At 39.1% G+C, this 20937-nt stretch overlaps 1 protein-coding gene across 16 annotated transcripts in view; it reads right to left on the reverse strand.

The window, feature by feature from the left end:
- Nucleotides 1-20937, reverse strand: part of CADPS (calcium dependent secretion activator) — a 472594-nt gene that overhangs the window by 65786 nt on the left and 385871 nt on the right. For 6 of the 16 annotated variants that reach the window (XM_064367298.1, XM_064367297.1, XM_064367291.1 and 3 more), the window contains 4 exons: nt 15018-15173; nt 10953-11100; nt 3265-3339; nt 2292-2375 (listed from right to left, as the gene is read on the reverse strand). In XM_064367298.1, the coding sequence (XP_064223368.1) occupies nt 2292-2375; nt 3265-3339; nt 10953-11100; nt 15018-15173 (463 nt within the window). Of the gene's footprint in view, nt 1-2291; nt 2376-3264; nt 3340-4221; nt 4237-10952; nt 11101-15017; nt 15174-18473; nt 18621-20937 lie in introns of all 16 variants that reach the window. The other 10 variants (XM_064367286.1, XM_064367289.1, XM_064367288.1 and 7 more) reach the window with 2 other exon arrangements.

Below are 20937 nucleotides of genomic sequence, written 5' to 3' on the forward strand. Positions count from 1 at the left end.
TGTCTCCGAAAAGGGAGATGAGAGGATGGGAATTTCAGCTTGAACACTTCTGCATAGGATGCTCTGGGTGTCCTGTTTCTAACCCTCCTGTGAGACTCTCTGGTGCCCTGTTCTTGATATCGCTGCCCCTGGACTTCCAATAGTCCTCTTGGTAGGCCAGTAATTAGGGTGGGGCCTTTGGTGGATTGAATTCTGCTCAGTAAAGAGCAGAGGAGCTTTCCTGGGTTTCATAGGTTCAAGTCCCATAGAATAAAAACAGTTGCTCAAAATGAAGACTCAGAGAAAGCCATGTCATCTATGGGTGTCAGGGGAACATTTTCCAGAAATGTCACATTGAATTCCGTTTATTTTTACCATTTCCAGGACTTCACTGAGGAATGAAACATTGTCTAATATTTCCCACTCATGTGCCCTGAATCCTTCTTTATGAATCTACCCCACTCATTTGCCCATCTGCCTTCCAGTGACAGGCAATTGCCAGCTGAATCCCACTCTCCTCAGGACTCTGCTCAGTGGTGGGGGAAAGCTGGCAGGAGTCACTGGTTCCTGTCCCCAGTCTGCCCATTGCTGTGTGACCTTAGACAAACCATCTCCCTCTCTGGGCCTTGGCTGCTTTGTTCATCAAAGGAGTGGGTCGGATAGGTTTCCTTTCAGCTGTGACACATTATAGGAGGTTCTAGAGAGTGAATTGGATGGAATTCCTACTGTCATCATCCCCTTCCCACCTCACCTTCACTAATAAGCTCCAGGGATGGGGGCCATCACGCTTCTGGGATTGAGTTCAATCCTTATACCTGGGAAGGTCGGAACTGATATCAGAAGAAATTGTTTTAAGTGTTTTCTGTCTCTACATTTCCCTTAGTTCCAAGGAAGATTAATGTATATGGGTTGGGGAAAGATCAAAGTAGGGTATGTTTGGAAAGAAGTTGTGTGCATTTTTGTTTGCATTTTATAATAATTGTATTCGTTACTTTTTAAAAATAATAGTTGCCATTTATTGAAATCTATTATAAGCTAGGCCTATGCTAAGCTCTTTCACCTACATTATTATCTTCATGATAGCTCATTAGGGAAGACATTATCTGCCCTGCACTCCCTCACAAATGAGAAAACTGAGGCTCCGAGGGGATGAGACACTTGCTCAAGATCACACAGCTGTTATCATTGGTATTGGAATTTGAGCCTGAATCTGTTGGATTCCAAGGACAATCATGTGCTATCCACTACCCTGTGCTGGGTTTTGTCTTGGCATTCAATCACTATCTGGGAGATTCTTCATACAGTGAGGCTGTTTTAAAGACCCACAGGCAGTGGGTCCTAAATTGATTGCCTTTCCCATGGTGTTGTCAGAGGAAAACAGCTAGTCTCAGAGCCAGCAGGAACCTGCTGTCAGAAATGGCAGGGAAGCATGCAGCTGTGGTGTCTGCCTAGCATCAGGAAGGGTGGGAGAACTGGGCCCCCAAAGCAGCTCATTTATAGCAACCATCTCCACTGATCATTTATCCATAGACAAGAATGCTGGTTTCTGCCCAGCCTTAACTAACTCATTTCTACGTCCTTGCCCAATTCTGACACAGAATCAGAGCCTCTCAGAGTTTGCAAAGAACTAGATCATAGGTCCCAGAAGTTGTAAACTTAAGTGGCTCTGAAGCCCAGGTAGGTATGTGAATAAGTGAAACAGCCAGGAGGGGGCTTTAGCAACTGCAAACACATGTTCAGTCCAAGACCCCCAAGACACAGCTCCAGCAGACTTGCTGTGCACCTAGCATGGTATGCAGGCACCCCCAGAAATACAGAATTTGCTGTCAATCCTCTTGATTTTTAAATGTAGTCAATTCAGTTAAGAAGAACATACTTGACACAGTGAGGACCATATAAAACGTAGTTGCAGGCCTATCTGAATACGGGTCTTCACTTACAAACTCTAAAATTATTTTTGCTCATTTACTGATGAGGAAATGGTAGCCCACATTAAGTAATTTGCCAGAGCTAGCTAAGGTGGGGTTAGGTAGGCAACTTTTTGGATGCATACATATAGAGATTTGTGTGTGTGTGTGTTCAGTGTTCATAAAAATATACACATATTGTACATTTACAAATGAAATAGAAATGTTGGATTACCTGCTGTTACGAAATGTTCGGCTTTTCACATAGTGTTAATATTATACGATAGCTTACTATAATTAACATACACACCCATCCCAAAACAACATGCCGCAACAGAACTACTCCTCCAAACCAAAACCAAAAACTAAAATAAAAGCCAGGAAACAAAGAAGCTCTTTACTTACAGTAAATGACAGAAAAGAAGAAAACAAAGTCCCTTCATCATATCTGGATAATTTTGCCAGCACTCCTTCCAAGATAGTAACGAACTAGAAAAACAGCAAAAAAGAAAAATAATGTTATTTCAAACTGTAATTGTTCACAATAAAGAACATCATTTCCCAACCACGTGAAGGCTGGGATCGAGCCCTCCGTTCATTTCTGCAGTCTATTATTTGATTCCCGCCTTCGGAGAAAGGAATAGACTGCCTTTACATAGAAATATTTGACTTATCCGGCTTTCTCTTCATTATTATGTGATTGCAAATATAGAGTGTTACAGAAGTGCAAAGTGACAAAATATTATTGAGTTGCATATAGCATGCGATAATATTAAATGCACTTTTTAAAATCCAAAACTGCGCAAAGCAGTTTCTACGTTACATATTAGCACTACATTTAATCCAATCTATTTTTATTTGTATTTTATCAGTAATTTGGGGGAAACAGAAGTTTAGCACTGGCAAATATAAATGTCTTCCCATTCAGCATTACTTAGTTAAAATTCTATAATTCATGAGGGTGACTGAAATAGCTTTATCTGACTTTTATGTTTTATTATGACTCTCACTGCATGTGAAACTAGAGGAAAAGGGGTTTTCATGATGGCAGAATTCCTTATTACCGTTTAACTTTCTGTATTTAAAAATCTAACTTTGTCAGTGCTGAAAAACAAAATAAACATTTCCCGTATAACCTAGCACAACGTTTGGGGACAAATTCTTATTAAGTTAACATATGCCACTTCATCAATTTATCTTCACACGGCTCGAGATCATCGGAAAATCATTTAGAGCTGAGGCTGGGTGATGTACAATCTTGTTTCCTGAGAGACGGAAGTATCCAGCTCAACTTTTTAACGTGTTACATTTTAATGGAAATGGAGACATAACAAAGCAATGTTCACAACGAAACATTTCACCTGAAGCTGGAGGTTACCTTTGCAACCAAGAGTGTTATCATTTCTTTAACAGTTTCTTCAATTAGTTCGTCTATTTTTGAATGGTATTGATGCTAAGAACACAGAAAGACAAATATTAGCATGTTTGGGAGGTGATGGCATTGCATCCATCAGTAATTTTTAGACAACATAATTTATAAATAAAACCTGGCCTGCAGACCCCGTTTATTTCCTTAGTCCCAGAAATATCTGTAGGATCCTGACTCCAGTTCGTTGATGGAGAGAGATCTGAAGCTCTTAAAAATATTACCAAGTTCATTGTTCCTCACTTAAGGCTTTCGATGCCGCTAATGTGTCTAGACACATAAACACTTTTACGAATAGCACACATGAATGGCTTAATGACCCAGCAGTGTGTTTATTTGGATCTTACAAAGCACAAGATACTGTAATAATTTAATACAGGAGATTAAAAATTATCTTTGGAAAACTGCTGGGGGTTGTGACTTAGGTAGTAGATTCCCTTTCCAAAGGGAATTCAATGAAGACGCTGTGACTCATTTTGCAAAAACTGTTCTGACACCCTCAGGTTTGGGTTGATGCCTCAGAACTCCCCAATTTTATCTCCAAGTCTTGATTCAGTGTCAAGGCAGTCTCTCTTTCTGAACCTTTGTGGCAAGCCACTCATTTTCTCCATTCATGGATAAGCAGACCCAGTATTAGAGCCTACACTGAGACCGCTGCTAAGTTTTAAAATTTCTCTAACTGTGCCTGTCAATTACATTTAAATAGTAATGTGAAAACAAATCCCTACACAAATAAAAATCTGCTGTAAATGCCAGGGAAAAAGGAAAAGTGATTTCAACACAAAGTATTATATGCCAGCTCCTTGACATTTATTAGATCATTTTAGTATCCATTTGAATTATCCCATATTTCCTTAATGAAAAATAACAATGCAAAACATTGTTATTTGAAAAGGAAAATGCACTTACCCACGTTTTAGCAAACTTTCAGAAGGATGGTTAATTAGAAACAGAAAAAAAAAGGAACAGTGCAAATAAAAATTAGGACAAAAGGACACGAGAAAATAAAAATTAAATAAAATATTCAAAAGTCTATGTAAACATATGGAAATAAGCCATAGAAATGTGGTTTAATATTCTGATAACTGGCAATCAGAATTATTGAGAGTGAGCAAAGGTATGTGAAGTAGGTAGATCCATTTAGAATCATAGGCAAGGTTTGTTTGTAATTGGAAGACCTGGATAAAGTCTCAGTGCAAAGTTGGGAAGTCATGTTACCTATGAAAATTTAACTCAGTTCAGTTTCCTTATCTGTAAAAAACAAACAAAAGAGATAGTAACACTATCATCCTTGACCATTGAGAAGGGGGAACCTAACTCTGATTTTGGAACGGGAATAAAGCCAACCCTGTATAAAGATTGTTTAGCAGGTCTATTCTAGTATTATTATTTCAGAAATCCACTGCCCAAGTCCTTTCCTGACAGTCATCCTTTCAGACTCAGAAGACTCTGTTGTGAAGATCAAATTAGAGCTTAGATGCGAAAATAGTTTGTCAACTGTGATTGTGATTCAAATATTGTTAGTAGTTCAAGTTCTTCAAGTAGAAGATAAGGACAGAGAGAGACAGTCTTATTACTTAATCATCTCCTCCAGTTTCATTTTAGTTGATTAGAAGAAAAACAATAGAGCAAATGGCTTGTATGTTGTAGTCCCGATGAATCAGAACCTATGTTGACTATACTGCTAGATTCAAAAAGGAATTTACTCCTAAGTGGCATAAACCTGAAGCTAAATGCAAAAAAAAAAATAAAAAAAAAAAATAAAAAAATTATCTGCAGAATTCTTTGCTAGAAACACAAAGAAAGATGTCAGAGCAAAAGAATTCGGGAAAATTGACAGGGCTCCAAATTCATTTTTAGGTCGTGAGATAAGATCCAGAATCACATGCTTACTTTTCCTCCTCATGTGACTGCCTCACTCATCTAGGTTTTCTTTGCATTGCTATAAATGATTCACATTTATTAATTATGGGAGTAAACTAAATCAGAAAAGCTAGCCGTGTGCAAAATAATACAATATGAAATACAAAATGAGGGGCTTCTACCCCAAGCAAAGAAGAACATCATTGAGAAACAAAACACTCTCTTGAAAAACTGGGCTGAAGTGGCAAATAGAGATAAGAGTAATTGTTCTCCACACACCAAGAAAGATTTAAGGTCTTACTCTCAGGAGTTAATGATGTCATTCTTTCTCCCAAGAGAAACAAGCTTTCTTTTCAGGAGCTGGGAACCTCAAACCCTTTGATAAGGGGACACAGTGGAGACATCGTGGCTTATGGAAATATGATGGTGTATGGAAACCTCTTCCCATCTTCAATTCTTCCATGCCAAACTGTGACTTAATTTTCTCCAGGCAGTCCCACTATCTCTCCCTTTCACTCCATACAAATATTATAATCTCCATTCCTCTTCTGTTATACTGAGCATTTCTTTTTTTTTTCTGCTTATAAAACGAAGTGTTTTGATATGATTATTCTGTCTCTCCTTCCAGGGGAAACTTTAGCATGTCAATCTCTGTTGATCTGTTTCCTCATTTTTGCAGTGGGGCTAGAATTATAACTTCTATATAGACATTAGATTCACCTAACCAAATAATGCAACAATGCATGGAAACGTGGTTTAGAAACTGAGAAGTACTATGTGGCAATATTACTACTATAACTATTGCTAATAGATTAACATAGTGGTTGCATGTGTATATACATTTCTCTAAACTCATCTAAAATCTCTGTATTTTATTGTATATAAATTATGCCTCAATTTAAATAAAATATTCTTTGGGGAAGGTAGCAGAACAGGGTAATAATTACTCTGCTTATCATGTAGCAAAGAGGTACATATAAAGGAGCCCCCATTCCTATTCAAGTAATTACAGAATACGTGAATCCCTTTTGCCAATTTTCCCTGCTATATGAGACTTATTGGATTCTGGAGCAATAGTGAGTACTCTGCCTTCACTCCTTGATCTTTCTTGGGAGTTACATTGTTCTGTGCAGATCTGAAGCTCCATGAAGAGTATATATATATCTCAATATCACTGGGGCATCTTTTAATTGCCAAACATTCCTACTAGACAATTTTGTTATACAATCTCTTGCAGTCTGATTGACTATCCAAACATGGTACAAAGAAGGAGCTTTCCCAGTTTCCCATTTTTCAGTCCTCCCTGCTGGCCTTCTTAGATTAACTTGCCCTGTATTCCTAAATTATATCCTGGGGCCCAAGATGATACTGAGGGAACTACTAATATTTAATGACACGGAAAGTTTGGTCAGTTCACTTTTGCTTCTGATGGGCTGAGATGCAAATTCACAATTACTGTGTGAAAATCATTCCACTTGACTTCCTGTGCTACATGTTTTGCCTTGTCATAGAACAGATTGTGTGTATGTTGTCTTTCTGTTAAGACCATCTGACCTCGGAAAAGAGATGAAAACACACTAGACCAAGTGAGAAACTATTTAATACACAATTTCCCTTCTATTGGTACTTCACAAATTTTAATGAAAAAATATTTAAGATGGAAAACTATGCTTAACAAATGTTTCAGCAGCTGCCTTTAGATGTGATATTACCCCAGTGATGAAATCCAGGATGTGATCTTAAAATTGGAGATTTCATCACCTGGACAATATCTAAAGCAGGTTGAGGGAGTTGGGATCCAGGTGGAGGCTGGTATTAGCAGCTAGATCTGTAATATGGGCTTCATATCCCATACTCAGAAATGCAAACTACATAAAAACATTGGACTTTCATCTATTCTTATCCCAGTTCCAGGATGTTTCCAGATATTCTTGTTAAATCTCATTTTAGCAACTCAGCTTTACTTTGGAGATGAATATTCCCATTCTACAAAGTGAGAAAAATCAAGGAGGAAACATTTCCATATGACTTTTCATTGAAGTTCTGATTAAGGTTACAGCCACTGTGCTAGGCCACTTAGAAAAAGTGCATATTTACAGACAATTAAGTCAAGCTAGCTTTATTCTCACCTGTTCTCAGCCACTTGGCATTCAAAGAAGAGGCCTCATTTCCCACAGCTGGTCATTTAAATGTCTCTGATTCAATTATTCTAAGGAAAACTTTCATAATAGATCTCTCTAGGATGGCTTGGGAAAAAACCAGCAGCCTTACAATAAGAATAATAGACTAGGATGCATTACTGGATGGGCCCTTAATAAAGATATTTAGTCTAGATGTGTGTGTGTGTGTGTGTGTGTGTGTGTGTGTGTATGTGTGTGCGCGCACGTGTGCACGCCCATGCTATTTTGGGAAAAATAAGAAATGTTTACAAGCTTCAGTTATTTATTTTCATTAAAAAAATTATGTTGAGTCAATATGGGGAGAATATGTGTAGTCTTTTCTACTTTGTCAAATAGAACAATGTCTAGAAAGAAATAGACACTGCTGTTTCATGTCAAAATGTTACTGCAGTCCAAGACAATGTTTTGATTTTATATACAGAATTAGGGGACTTTAATACCCAATTTTAACAAACCACATATTTCCCAAAGGTTGTGTGTTGGATGCTATATCCTTTATTCAGAAAATGATGACACACTGTCTGGTAGCTAAGGTATGGCGTCCGTAGGATGTCGTGATTAAACCAAAAGGCAGCTTATTCTTCTATAAAACCAGACTCCCAGATCAAGCTAAGGTTATTCTACTTTAGCCCAGAAGCGATTAAATACAAAAGAAGGCTCCACCATTGTGATGGAACAAGAAAAGTCAACTTGTTCTTTCTCATCATCTGTCTCCAACTGGGAACTATGGTTTGATTAAGGAGGTCTCTAGGTCCTCTGAAATTGTAGAGTAAAAATGTGTGAAAGTATTTCTTCCCCCTGAGAAATGGCTCCATAACTTTTTTTATATTCTGGGTGAAGTTTGTGACAGTAACTCCCCTACTTCCACTACTCTCTCTAAACCCCCAGCTCAAAAAGAAAAAAGCTCAAATTAAAGTGACTTGGCTTGTTTGGAAGACTTGTTTAGCCATCTGACTAGGTATGTGGGAGCTTTTGAAACATGGCTATTGTTGAATCAAACTGCAGAGGGACTGCAAAAGCTGCTGAGGAGAAGGCAAGACCAGTCTTATTGTATCAACCCTTCCCCACCCTAGCCTAGCACCAGCCTTAGAAAACTCAAAATTTGCGTCTCAAGAAGATTTAAGTGGAAACAGATCAATTGGACTTTATTAAATTTAAAAGAAGCCTGTTATGTTTTAAAGAAGCCTGTTGTGTTTCATTGAGAAGATGAAAAAGAAAACCCACACAATGGGAGAAAAAAGTTGCGAGTTCCTCAAAAAGCTACAGTTACCATATGACCCCACAACTCTAATCCTAGGTATGTACCCAAGAGAGTTAAAAACACAGGTCCACATGAAAACTTGTAGATGAATGTTTATAGCAGCATTAATCATAACAGAAACAACTCAGACGTCTATCAATTGATGAATGGATAAACAAAATGTGGTATATCCATACAATGGAGTATATGATCCAGCCATAAAAAGGAATGACCAATACATGCTACAGCATGGATGAATCCTGAAAACACTATGCTGAGTGAAAGCAGCCAGACACAAAAGGCCACATATTGTATGATTTTGTTTATATGAAATGTTCAGAATAGGTAAATCCTTAGAGACAGAAAGTAGATTGGTGATTACCTAGGGCTGTGGAGAAGAGAGGAGCGTGAGAATGGGTAATCAGTTTCTTTTTCAGATGATAAAAATGTCCTAAAATTGACTGTGGTGATGGCTGCATAACTTTGTGAATACACTAAAACTATGAAATTGTACATGTTAAAAGGGTGAATTTTATGGGTATTTGAATTATATTTCAATTAAAAACATAGTAGCTCCAAGAGTAGAAAAATTAAGGAGAGATAGGATTCTGGAAAATATAAACTCAAAGATATCTCAATGAATTTATGAGATCACCAAAAACAGGCTTTTAAAGTGGGTTCTATGAAGGCTGAGGGATTGTTTAAATCTCCCAGAGCAGCTCAGGTGGGTGGTGGGCAGTGAAGAGATGCAGAGCAGAGGGCAACCTGGCGGCTTGGACTCTAGGCCACTCTTTCCCTCTCCATCCAGAGCAGCTGTACTTATATTTGTGTCACATGCTGGCCTTCTTAGTTTGGTTTGAAAAACAGATTGTGCCACTAAAAACAGCCTGAATAAAACTAGAAGAGTGCTATCATTTTACAGATGAGGAAACTGAGGCCCAAACAGGCTGAGTAATTTGTCAAACTCCAGCTCTCAGCTCAGCCAGGGGAAGAATCCAGGTTTCTGAACACTGAACCCAGGTCTTCCCCAAGGGGGCTCTCCTTCCTATCTGAGCCCTTCCCTTGAAGTCAGTTTTACATTCTGAGTATCCAGATCAGTGGTTCTCAAAATGCGGTCTCTGGAGCAGCCAGCAGCATCAGCATCACCAGGGAACTTGCCAGAAATGCCAATCCTTGGACCACACCCAGACCTATCTGAAACTCTTGGGTGAGATTCAACGATCCAGGTATTCAGATGCTCTCTGGATGAGTTTAACATACACTGAAATTTGAGAACCATTGCTCCAGATCATGCACTTAAACACATGATGCTGGGACAGAGAACCAAGGGCCCCTTGCATTTGACTCCAGTGCCTAGAATGTAACCCCCAGGGAAAGGTCCTCGACAAGAAAATCAGACGGGAACAGAATTTAACCAGGGTGGGGGTGAGGGCTGAGGAAGCTGACTTGTAGGGGAAACAAGGTTGAAGATGATCTTGCCAGGAAGAGAATACCACCAACCCACATTTAAAAATGGAAGGTGCCGAAAGAGAAAATAAATAACGAATAAGGAGCAAATATAATTTAGTAAAAATTCTGAACATGTAAGGCTGGTATCGAAAGATCTGATTTAGGAGCAATTTATGCCAATTGGCAACAACATAGAGTTGCCAGAAATGCTTCTGAATTAATTCTAAATTGGTATATGAATATCTAGCTGGCTTAAGGCCATCAGAGAAAAATGATCATGATAGTCTTTAATCAAGCCCAAGTTGCTGTTTCCTTCTTCTTTACATTTTAAATACTGCTTTGGAATTGCAAACTTAGCAAGGGACTAAACTTTTGGTCAGGGAAGATTCACGATCAATTCAGTCTAAGAAAAATTGAAAATCTGCGATTTTTTTTTTTTTTTTTTGGAAATTCAAAACCTGCTGGCTGGGGATTGGGTAGCAGGGTGATCTAACGTTATACATCCTGGAAGTTGCTTAATGCAAGAAAGGGCTCTCTTGCTGTCCAGATGTTCAGAGTGATAAAAATCACTTCAAATGTGAAAATGACTTGCACTCTGGCAAATACAGATCTGCTGGAGACACCAGCCTAATAAATAAGGTCGTCAAACTTCATTTAGCTTAGAGGAACTTTACGGCCACCCCAACTCCAGCCAAGAATCACTTCCAAGTGACTGACATTCTCATCAGCACATGCCTTAGAAATCTACTTGACAAACAGATACTGAACACTCATCCATGGCTTAATCCACAAATGTTAGAGTATATTTCTGAAACGAGCAGACTAGGGTAGATGGAAGGAATTTGTGAAGTTTTCTTCTACATGATCAATGAAGAGGGGAAAAAAATCTGTATTTTTTTTTTCTTTACCTCTTGGCCCATTTCCATGCTGCAAAGTTTTGTTGATTGAGCTTTGGCATCAACCATAACATTAAACATGGTGCATATTGACTGTGGGACTCGAAAATCTGTTGATCGACTGGTTTTTTGCAGCTTAACTTCAAATGCAATCCTGGTTCTATTAAAACAAAGTAGGAAAAGACCAATTCAGCATTCAGATGGCAGCAGGTGGAGGAGATATTTTCTGAGAGGTCAGCGAAAAAGAAAATTGAAGGCTGTAATCAGTTTCAGTCGACAATGACTTCACATGTGTTCCCTTTGAAATGACTTTCCCAACTAAAGAAGGCCTATTCATGGAGACAGCCATGCACACTCTTCCTTTCTCGGCAGTACACGGAACACCTGTAGCTTGGCGTATTTCTGTCTATAGTTTACATGCTACGGAGAACCTTAATTGCAGGAGAATGAATGAATTCACAAAAACCCGGTGATAGCAGTATAGCATATGTAAGTTCTCTCACATCGACAACTGCCTACCTTGAATTATTTCATTAATAAAACAAACAAAAAAAACCCAAAGCAGTTTCTAATCTTCAAAACCTGGTGGTGGGAAAAAAAAATCTTAAATGGCATTTATTGTTGTGGGTTTTTTTCCCCTTTCTGGTTTTGAAAGAAAACAATTTAAAATCCAGCAAGTTTATTACATTGCTTTAAAGACTAAAAAATTTTTTTTGCGTGTTAAAGGACATAAAAAGGAAATACATCAAGCTGTTAAAGACGGCTACCTTTGAGGAGGGGAGTGAAATTAGGAGGTGTGGTACTGGGGGACTTGCACTATGTTTTGTTTTCAATGTCAATGTATTATTTTGCAATGAAATATACTATTCGTATGATTTCAAATGTCATAATATACAACTATTTTATATGTGTGCTTAATATGCATAATATAAAATTCAAGAATTGTGTAATGGTGAAATCTGAATGTAACATAATTCTGACGTTGGTCAAATTATGATCTCAGCAATGTGCTAACAACTCACAGGAAAAGCCTAGCCTGACATGGCTGGCTGCTAATAACAGGTGTGAGATCTTATCCTTGACATAAGCATTGTAAAAGTGGCCTAGTTATATTTTAAAAGGTTTCAGGGAAGTGGGTGATATCATCAGATGTCTTTAAAGAAAAGCACCTGCTTAGTAAGTGGCTTTATTAAAGCCCCATTTGTCTGATGCATCTTTTTAGCGTTGTTCACTGTCAAGTTCTGGAGATCATGCAGCCACCAGGAAAGCGTTGCTTTAAGAGGAATTTGTAGCAGTTTTCTAACAGTGCATAGGAGGACCACACAGCTAGTTAGCTCAGGAAAGGATGCCAGCTTGCTAACACACCCTGAGTGCATGCAGGGAAGCCAAGTATAATTTCTAAGGTTGGGAGCCCAGTTCTTAAGAAAAAAAAAAAAAAACTAAACTAAAAAACTCAAACCCTTAAAACACCCCTATATATTATATGATCATGTTAAAGATAAGTGTATCTTGGCTTCTGAAGACTCTGCACTGAAGTAGCTTTCTAATCATGATGATCATTTTAAGCTACGCTGAAAATACATCATTTGCTGGTTTTGTGAAAAGCAGGTCTGATGGGGACTGAGTTGGACAGGTCTCTGTGCTGATCTTCTGAGGCTTGTGTGCCAGTTCCGGCCCAATTTGAGAAATGGAAATGCTAAATTGCTCCGTTCCAATGAAGTAATCGTCTTCAGTTTTCACAGAACTGTTCATAGCCCTTGGAGTGCAGGGCTGTGAAAAGAGGAAGCTGAATGCAAAATTAATATGACTGAGAGGGCTCTATAGAACCGAAAAGCCAGAAAAGGAGAGGTCATTTAACTCAGCCAACTCCAGGAGGTCAAAAGACAGCATGCCTTGTTTTGTGTTCAGCACAAGTAACCTGATACAGACTAGACTAGAGTCTCTGTAAATGTCTGTCGAATTAATGAATTAAATTTCTTGAGCACTGGAACATGAGGAGTACCTTGACTTTTTGGCATTGCATATTTATATCTATAAAACAATGTCCTTACTATGTTGGCCTAGAACAAGGGTTATATAGTCTGTTCTACTGAAGAAAACAATGGTTCTAGGCTCATCTAATATAGATTCTAATTATTAAAACATCCAATAACTCCTCCCTGTTCCGTCCTCTGAATCTGTAGGTCTGGGGATATTTCCACCCATTTTTGCTCTTTTCTGTTTTTGGGCTGATGTATGGGGCCTTAATTTTAAAAGGGGCATCAGGAAATTTAAGTGTCCAGGCAGCCATACATGTGCAGTGGAGTAACTTCCGTCAATAAAAGGTTGCATAACAGCTACTATGTGCCAAGCATGATGCTGAGACCTGGGGAGGGTGAGGAGCTCCAAATGAACAAGATCCACTCCCTGCCTCTGTGCAGCTCACCCTCTTTAGGTGTCTGAACCATGAAGATATGATAACAGCATGGTAAGGGATATGAGTCCCTGTCTGCCTGTGACATCCTCATATCTTTCCATTTTCTCTGAGCATCTTCCCATTTCTTACTCCCTACCCAGAAGACTGGCTTCTCGGTGAAGGACACACGCCTTTCTGTACAATTACGTGCACAGATTAGAAACTGGTAAGCCTTCACTGTAATGCATTTCACTCCTATGACAGATCATGCAAAAAGTTTTTTAATGAAATGGTTTGGCCATCGGAAAAACACTGCTTTTCCTAAAATTGATATAGGCTATCTAGGGGATCGTGGAATTCAAGACCCTAAGGAAATATTTTGATCTTGAGTTTGAGAAGTGTGCCTGCCTTCAGTTCTAAGAGTGAGAATAAAAGAGCGATACTAAAAAATCTGGATCACTACAACTTTAAGCTTCTGGAAGTGGCCTCAAACACCTGCCCAGATTCTCCATATTGCATAGTTCCTTTCTCAATTCCTACCGAGATGCTGTTCACCTACCTGGGATCGCATTGTCCTTTTGCTTTTTTGATTTCCAGTTCTGATATTACTTCACCTTTCCTCTTCCAAGATATGAAATAAAAAATTCAGAGAACTTCCAGGCAGACCCAGCCCCATCACCCACAACTGATCCATCAACCAAGCTACACAACATCTGGAGATTTGGAGTAGCCTGTGCTGCTTGTGATCTATTTTTCTTTTTGAATGAGGAAAAATAATGGAAGTTATGAACTAGAAAAGAACTTGAATGTGTATCTGGGGGTAGACAGGGTGATGATGATGATGTCACACCAGTGGAATTTTATTTCTATATTTGATATAGAGACACTCCATGAGGAAAGGGATGCAGTCTCTCATTCTTCATTGTATGCCAACAACTTAGCCCTGTGCCTGGCATATGGGAGGAGCTCAAATAATGTCTGCTGAATGGATGAATATTGTCCTCATTTTCTTTTCCTCACCTTCTCAGAATAGTCTGCCTGGGAACTTCAAGAGCAGCATTCCTACCCTAGTCCTAAAAGCCACAGTAACACACAGGGAATCTGTGTGCGGGCAAAATGTATGTTCAATGTCTCATGCCCCTTGTTGAAATCCAGCTAGATTTTCAACAAGACAACTACAAGTTGGCCCATATATATCCTCATCTTTTATATATGGAGTGAATGACGATTCTGAGACCCTATCCACATTGTTAGAAAACCATTAGATTCCTGTTACCTATACTGGATAAGCTGGCTCCAGAATTGCATATTCTTTTTTTCCCTTCCAATTGTCCACTCATGCACACATTCATACCTTTAACAAATACTTACAGGGAAGTATTTTGTGCCAGACACTCCTAGGTATCAGGGATAAAAATAAGAACGGACAAGGATCTTTTCCTCTTAAAGCCAACAACCATGAAAAAAATTGGCAGCCAGATTATTTTGGGTTTGGGACAGATAGAGGGTAGGTGAATGAAAGTTAGATGTTGACAGCCACTACTCCAGCTGACTTTGATAAGCAATCACCGTCTCCAATTAGTTTAGAATTATAGCCAATTGAAGAAACAGACATCTACCGTTCCCTGAGCCTGTGTATGGTGGGGAAGGTGTGCAGAACCTGTCCAGCCACCTGTGCTTACCTTTTGACACAAGATTCGATCATGTCACTTGCCATCAACTTCAGCCGTTGTTCCAGGTGCTTTCCAAACTCTTCTTCAGGCCAGTGCAAGTCCCGAATGAAGGTCTGAAGCGCATCAAGTTTCCAGAACAGATCTTCCGAGGTGCCTGACCCATTACTGGCAGGATAAAAATAAGAAAACGACAGTCACCCACTGGCCTCAGGCTCTGCAAAAACTAACACAGAGACAACTGGGGGCTAGAAGGCAAACAGCAGCTTCAACATACAAAACAATGTGTGTTGGCGGTGGAGGCGGGGGCGAGTCTCCACCGGCAGATTTTGAGTTTTACCATACATGACTTAGTACGCTTTGCTCAGCCAATTACCCCAGACCAGTGAGAAGTCTGGGGAAGGTGTTGCCCCATAACAACCAGGAGAATGGTGTATGGTAAAAATCAGCCTTCTTGGTAATAACCACATTAACACATGTGATGATTCAGATGAAGGCCACGAACCGGGGGGAGAGAGAAGTCTCAACGGATAATAACTACATGGCAACATGCAGTTATTAAAATTCAGGGTTTCATGCATTTCCCCAGCTCCCCTCCAGAGTGGAGGCCTCTTGAAGATTGCACAAGACTTTTCGTTTTAAAAGGACAGTGCTAACAAAGTGGTGAGCGAGGACCTGCTTTCTCTCTTGAAGAGCTGGAAAGAAATTAGGGTGACTCAGGTCAAGAGTGGTATACCTGGATACCTTGAATCCAAAATTCTAGTTCAGTTTGGTTACTGTTCCAATTTTCATAGACTAGCCCATTGCATAGGCAGGGTCCTCACCAGGATGAGGTGAGTTGGGGCAGGGGAACTTAGTGGACAAGTGATACTGTCAATGCTTTAGGGCTCAAAACCTGAGCTCTTTTACCATTGCACCATCTTACCCAGTCCTGTGTGCAGATGGGGAAATTGGTCTTGATGCCTTTCTGTACGATGACGTCTAAGAAACTTTTACCTGGGGCATCTACAAAAAGCCTGTGTATGAGAAATGCTCCGTCTCTCACCCTCTTGCTCTTCTCTGGCTGTCTCTTTTGTAACAATCCTATTTGGAGCTCTGAGGGGTGTCCTCCCCCCCACCCACTTCCTCGCATACCACTAATGCTAACACAGTAATTTATAAAATGTCCAACACACCATGCATTACCACTTGTTCTGACATCGTCTATAGAAACAGATGAGAGTGGGTGTTTCTATTGTGACAGATGCCAGCTGCATTGAATTAATGCTTCAGAGAGAAATATAGCTAGTGCATAAATGCATACACAGCTACTGCAGGGCGGGGAGGGGGCACACGCCCAAACATGCTGAGAGGGGGCCTACGGCCTGGACCAACAAGGTAATGTTTTCAAGGACGGACCGGTCTGAGGTCAGTACATAGATGTATCTGACACGAAGGAGCAGGTAACATAGAAACACACCTTTAAAATGAAAGGTGGCAAAGGAAGAAACTGGAATTATGAAAAGATATAGAATCAGGCATTTCCTGGTGGGTGATTGAGAATCCACGCCTTCTTTTCAGATACTGCCATGAGCATTGTTCAGAAGTGGGGGAATGCGTTGTTTCTGTGTGAACGTTCAGCCTTCCCCCTACCCCAACCTATGCTTGGGAAAAAGAAACCCCAACTTTGTCTAGTCTAAGCCCCGTTTTGGAACTGCATGGTTGTATGTTTTAAATCATTAAGTACATATGAATGCAATAATTGGTATTTATTACAACAACATTTTGACACCCATCTGGTTTCAGAGTTTCAAAAAATTCTTGTAGGGTTTTTTTTTTCTTTGAAGAGCTTATTATTAAGTTTTGACATGAGGAAAAGAATATTTTCTTTTTATTTTTAAGATAAACTGTTAATGTTAAGGCAATAGCACCAAGATTATTTTGATTGCTGAGCAGTTACCAAAATGTGTTCCCACTCATGCCTTAATTAATTGAACGGAGACCATTATCTGCTTTATTACAATGTCTTGATTCATATCTTTTCAAAAACAGTGTCACAGAGCATGCACAGAGGAAGATAAGAGAAGCTATCTGATATTTTTAAATTTTTCACAGATACTACCTAATCTAATTTTTTAAGATAGTCATCTTAGCATGAATATGATTTGTGTTCTTTTTTAGAATTTTTTCTCAGATATAAATTTTTGGAGGTTTTAATTTGCCTTTAAAAGAGAATCAGACACATTGACCATATGATTTCATTGTGAAGTTGTGAGCAATTAATAGGTTGTAAAAATATTAGGCAGCTTTGGAGGAGCCAGTGAGAGCAGTCATTTTAATGGCCTGCCCTCCACCTGGATTACTGTAAAAATAAAAATACTGAGGGCCATCTTGATGAATGTGATTTTGAGATTTCAAAACATCACTGCCAGTTTCAGACCATTTTTTATTCCTTTGATAATAACACTTCCCTTTGAAAATGTGCCCATTTACTTTAAAAAAAAAAAAGCTTATCTGGCCTATAATTAGCTGTGGTCTAAGAAAAGGATCAAAGAAGGGTATAGAATCACTAACCCTTATTTCACTTATTAAATCATGCACGTGGTTCTAATTTTCCTGAGGTAGAATTTAGGGGTGCTCGATCTTCTTGCTAACAAAACAAGAGAGAAGATTCATTTTCTAAGCTAGAAGAAATGGCTTATCAACCCTCACTCTCCCAAACTGCTGGCTTTTAAGAAGTGGCCCATGCAATGCTGACATTCATGTGGATGAGTATAAAGCATAGCCCTATATTGAGATGATATGGCTCCCCTAAATTTATTTATTTGTTCTTTGAATCTTGTGTTTCGAGATTCAGTGAACTTCTCATTACCTAGATCTCAAAGCACCATATTGTATTGTGACCTTGGAAAGTACATATTTTTTACATAACATTTATGTGACTAAGGCTTGATCCATTCAGAAATTTTCATTTAGCCCTGAACATACTGTTACTATATCCTGCCATTTGCTGACACCAGAAATATGCTTTATGGTTTAAACATTCTCTAGGAATTTTTTATTTTTATTTAAAAAGAAAACACCCCAGATTCTAGGTAGGTGTGCTTCCCTCTCAGATTTGGATCAGGCCAGAGATGACTGGCCAGCCCATAAAAGAGGTTTCCTCAACTATTTTTGGATGTCTAGCTCCTAAAGTCACGTCACCTGCCAAAAAGGGTAGAATCCTTTTGCAAAAGAATTCAGGAAGTGAAACATAGTCCTCCAGCATTCAGTGGGCGTAAGACAAATTGTTAGTGCTGTATATATAGCAAATATCTTACAAACACGATGCATGCCAGAAATAAACAATATTGTCTGTGTATGATCAGCAAAATATGTCTAATTATCCATCTCCATCTCTGTTATATAGGATGTATAGAAATAAACAATACATATCCATGCCAAGATCACTTAAATTTAAATGAGATCTAATGTGAACTGAATACACACTCCGCATCATATATAGCAGCCATCCATGACGGTGCCGAAAAAGTAGGCATTTGTGGGATGCCTAGAGGGATGTTAACTGGTAGATTTGGTACTTTGGGAAGGTTCACATTGGGTAGGTTCACATTGGGTAGGTTACTGGTTAAACTCCTGTGGAAGAAACAGACAGAAAGAAAAAATACCATCACAGTGACAATGCAGATGTAGCAGAGGCACATGACAATTTAAATAAATCGACGAAATCCACAGCAAGACAACAGCAAAAACTCAAGCGACACACTTGAGAAAGCAGCTTACAGATGGGAAGCCGTGGTGTGGCTCTGTATCCAGAGAAATGACAAGAGTTAATGGAAAAAAATTAACCACACAGTGACTTAAAAGTGCGGACACTTGCAGAGCACCCATACACAATGATCACATGCCTTTGGAAGGGGCCTTTGGTTTCCTTATCCATTGCCATAAGCGTCTAGAACTTTTCTCATGCTAAGAACTTGAAGTTCCTGGAATTCTTGGTGTGTCTGGGGCTGGGGTTGCTGTGAAGTCACTGAGATTGATAGAAATGGTGGAGTGCTTTGATTTTCTTATTTTTGAAACAAATTATTATTGATGGAGGCGTATTTCTCAATCAGATGTTAGGTACAAAATAGAGTAGGAAGTTCACCCACTTGGAGGCACACATAATGGTGATGTACAGAAACCAGATTCTTTCCAACTGCTACTTCTAAAGACAGGTATATGGGCAATGAGGTGTCAGTTGATGATGGTGAAATTTGGAAATTGTATCAAGAAGAAGGATCAGATTTGAATAGTTTTATAGAACATTTAAAGAAAATAGAAGCTTTCCCAAACTAAGTTCAATACAAATGCAGAAATGTTTATACACAGAAATAGACACCAAGGAAATGAAAATAAACCCAAATTCAGCTCTTGTATTAGACTCTTTGATCAAAAGTGGATTTAAAATGTGGCTTCATAGCATAATAGTTACCCTTGGAAGTGGGATAGAGACTGGGAGAAAGCATGACAGGGGCTTATGAAGAGGTTCTACTTCTTGATCTGTGTGATGGCTTACATGGGGTGTGTGTTCAATTTGTGAAAATTAATCAAGCTGTGTATTTTTTGTAAAAAGTTAAAATAAAAGTGACTAAAAAGTTAAAAATGTTACCTCATACCAGCCTTTTGTTTTTGGACAAAGATGGATCAACTGATGTGAAGGAAGAGGGATGGATGGTTTTATAAGTAGAGAGAGAAAATAAAACAAAACAAAACCTGCAACTTGAATCAACTGTATTTCTTTGGAAGGACTGTGTCATACACGGCTCCACAAGCTGGCACCGTGTGTCTCAGTAGTGGCATTTTAAGGGTGTTCCATCCAGCAAAAGTCACTGGCACGGTAGAGCCCAGCCTAACTCTGCATCTGAGAGGAGCCTTCCTGTTTAAGTGAAGTTGACAGCACTTTGGCAAAAGACTTGAGGTTCTCTTTTTGGATCTTGCAGGAGAAGAGCAAGTTTTGCCAAAGCAGCTCTGCCCTGGGCAAGCTGTGTTTGACTAACAGGACTCCTGCAAGAGCTGGAGCTGCCTCTGGGCTTGCTTGGGTGGGGGAGCGGTGGGCGGGGGGAGTGGGGGAGTAGGAGAAAGGGAGAATGGAGGAGGGGTTGGGTACATGTCTCTTGCTAAGTCAGAAATTCTGGTCCCTGAAGATCACCTGGATGCCTGTCTCCTTCTAGAAACAGATTATTCTTTCATAAAGGCAATACAGCCCCAGCTCATAGACTGAAAAACCTAGAATGCAAAATTCTCTTCCTTAAGGGAAACAGGTGTCTCACAGATTTGTCCTTTACACCTCACATTTTGGGAAAGCCAATTATATATCTCTACTTGAAACTAAAGGGTGCTCTTGTGCAAATGGTCAAGAAAAGATTAACTATATGACTGTTAAATAGAAGGGAAAACAGAACTTTTCCTTTCATGTGTCTCTGTTTAACTGGGGAATCTGCCTTGGAATTCACTCCCTGGTGGCTCTCAGTCTTAAACACTGCCATGTAACAAAACCGTTGGCGATTTCCACTGAGACATGTGTAAGCCTATATAAGCAAATGTGATCATTAAATGATACACACACTGAATAATGATCAAGGAATTAGAAGATCTTAGAGATGGCAGCCTGGAAAGTTAAAATGTCAATTCTGAGCAAATTAAAAGTAGCTAGGAGTGAATAACATACAAATGTATGCAAAAGCAATTTAATTTAAACATATTAGCGGGTGGCAGGTACACAGATTAGAAGCAAGCTTCATTTTGCACACAAAAATAAAAAAGTGCTTATATTAATCAAAACATATTGTATTTGTAAAATATGACATTTCAGCTGCACTACTGCACTGGACTCACAGAAACATTTCCTTCATGTGATATTTTACAATGCTCTACTTTTAAAAGGATAAAACATGCTTGATATTTCTGCTTT

This window comes from Aotus nancymaae, unplaced genomic scaffold (assembly GCF_030222135.1).
Source record: "Aotus nancymaae isolate 86718 unplaced genomic scaffold, 86718_ANA_hifiasm-v0.15.2.pri h1tg000067l, whole genome shotgun sequence".
Classification (NCBI taxonomy): domain Eukaryota; kingdom Metazoa; phylum Chordata; class Mammalia; order Primates; family Aotidae; genus Aotus; species Aotus nancymaae.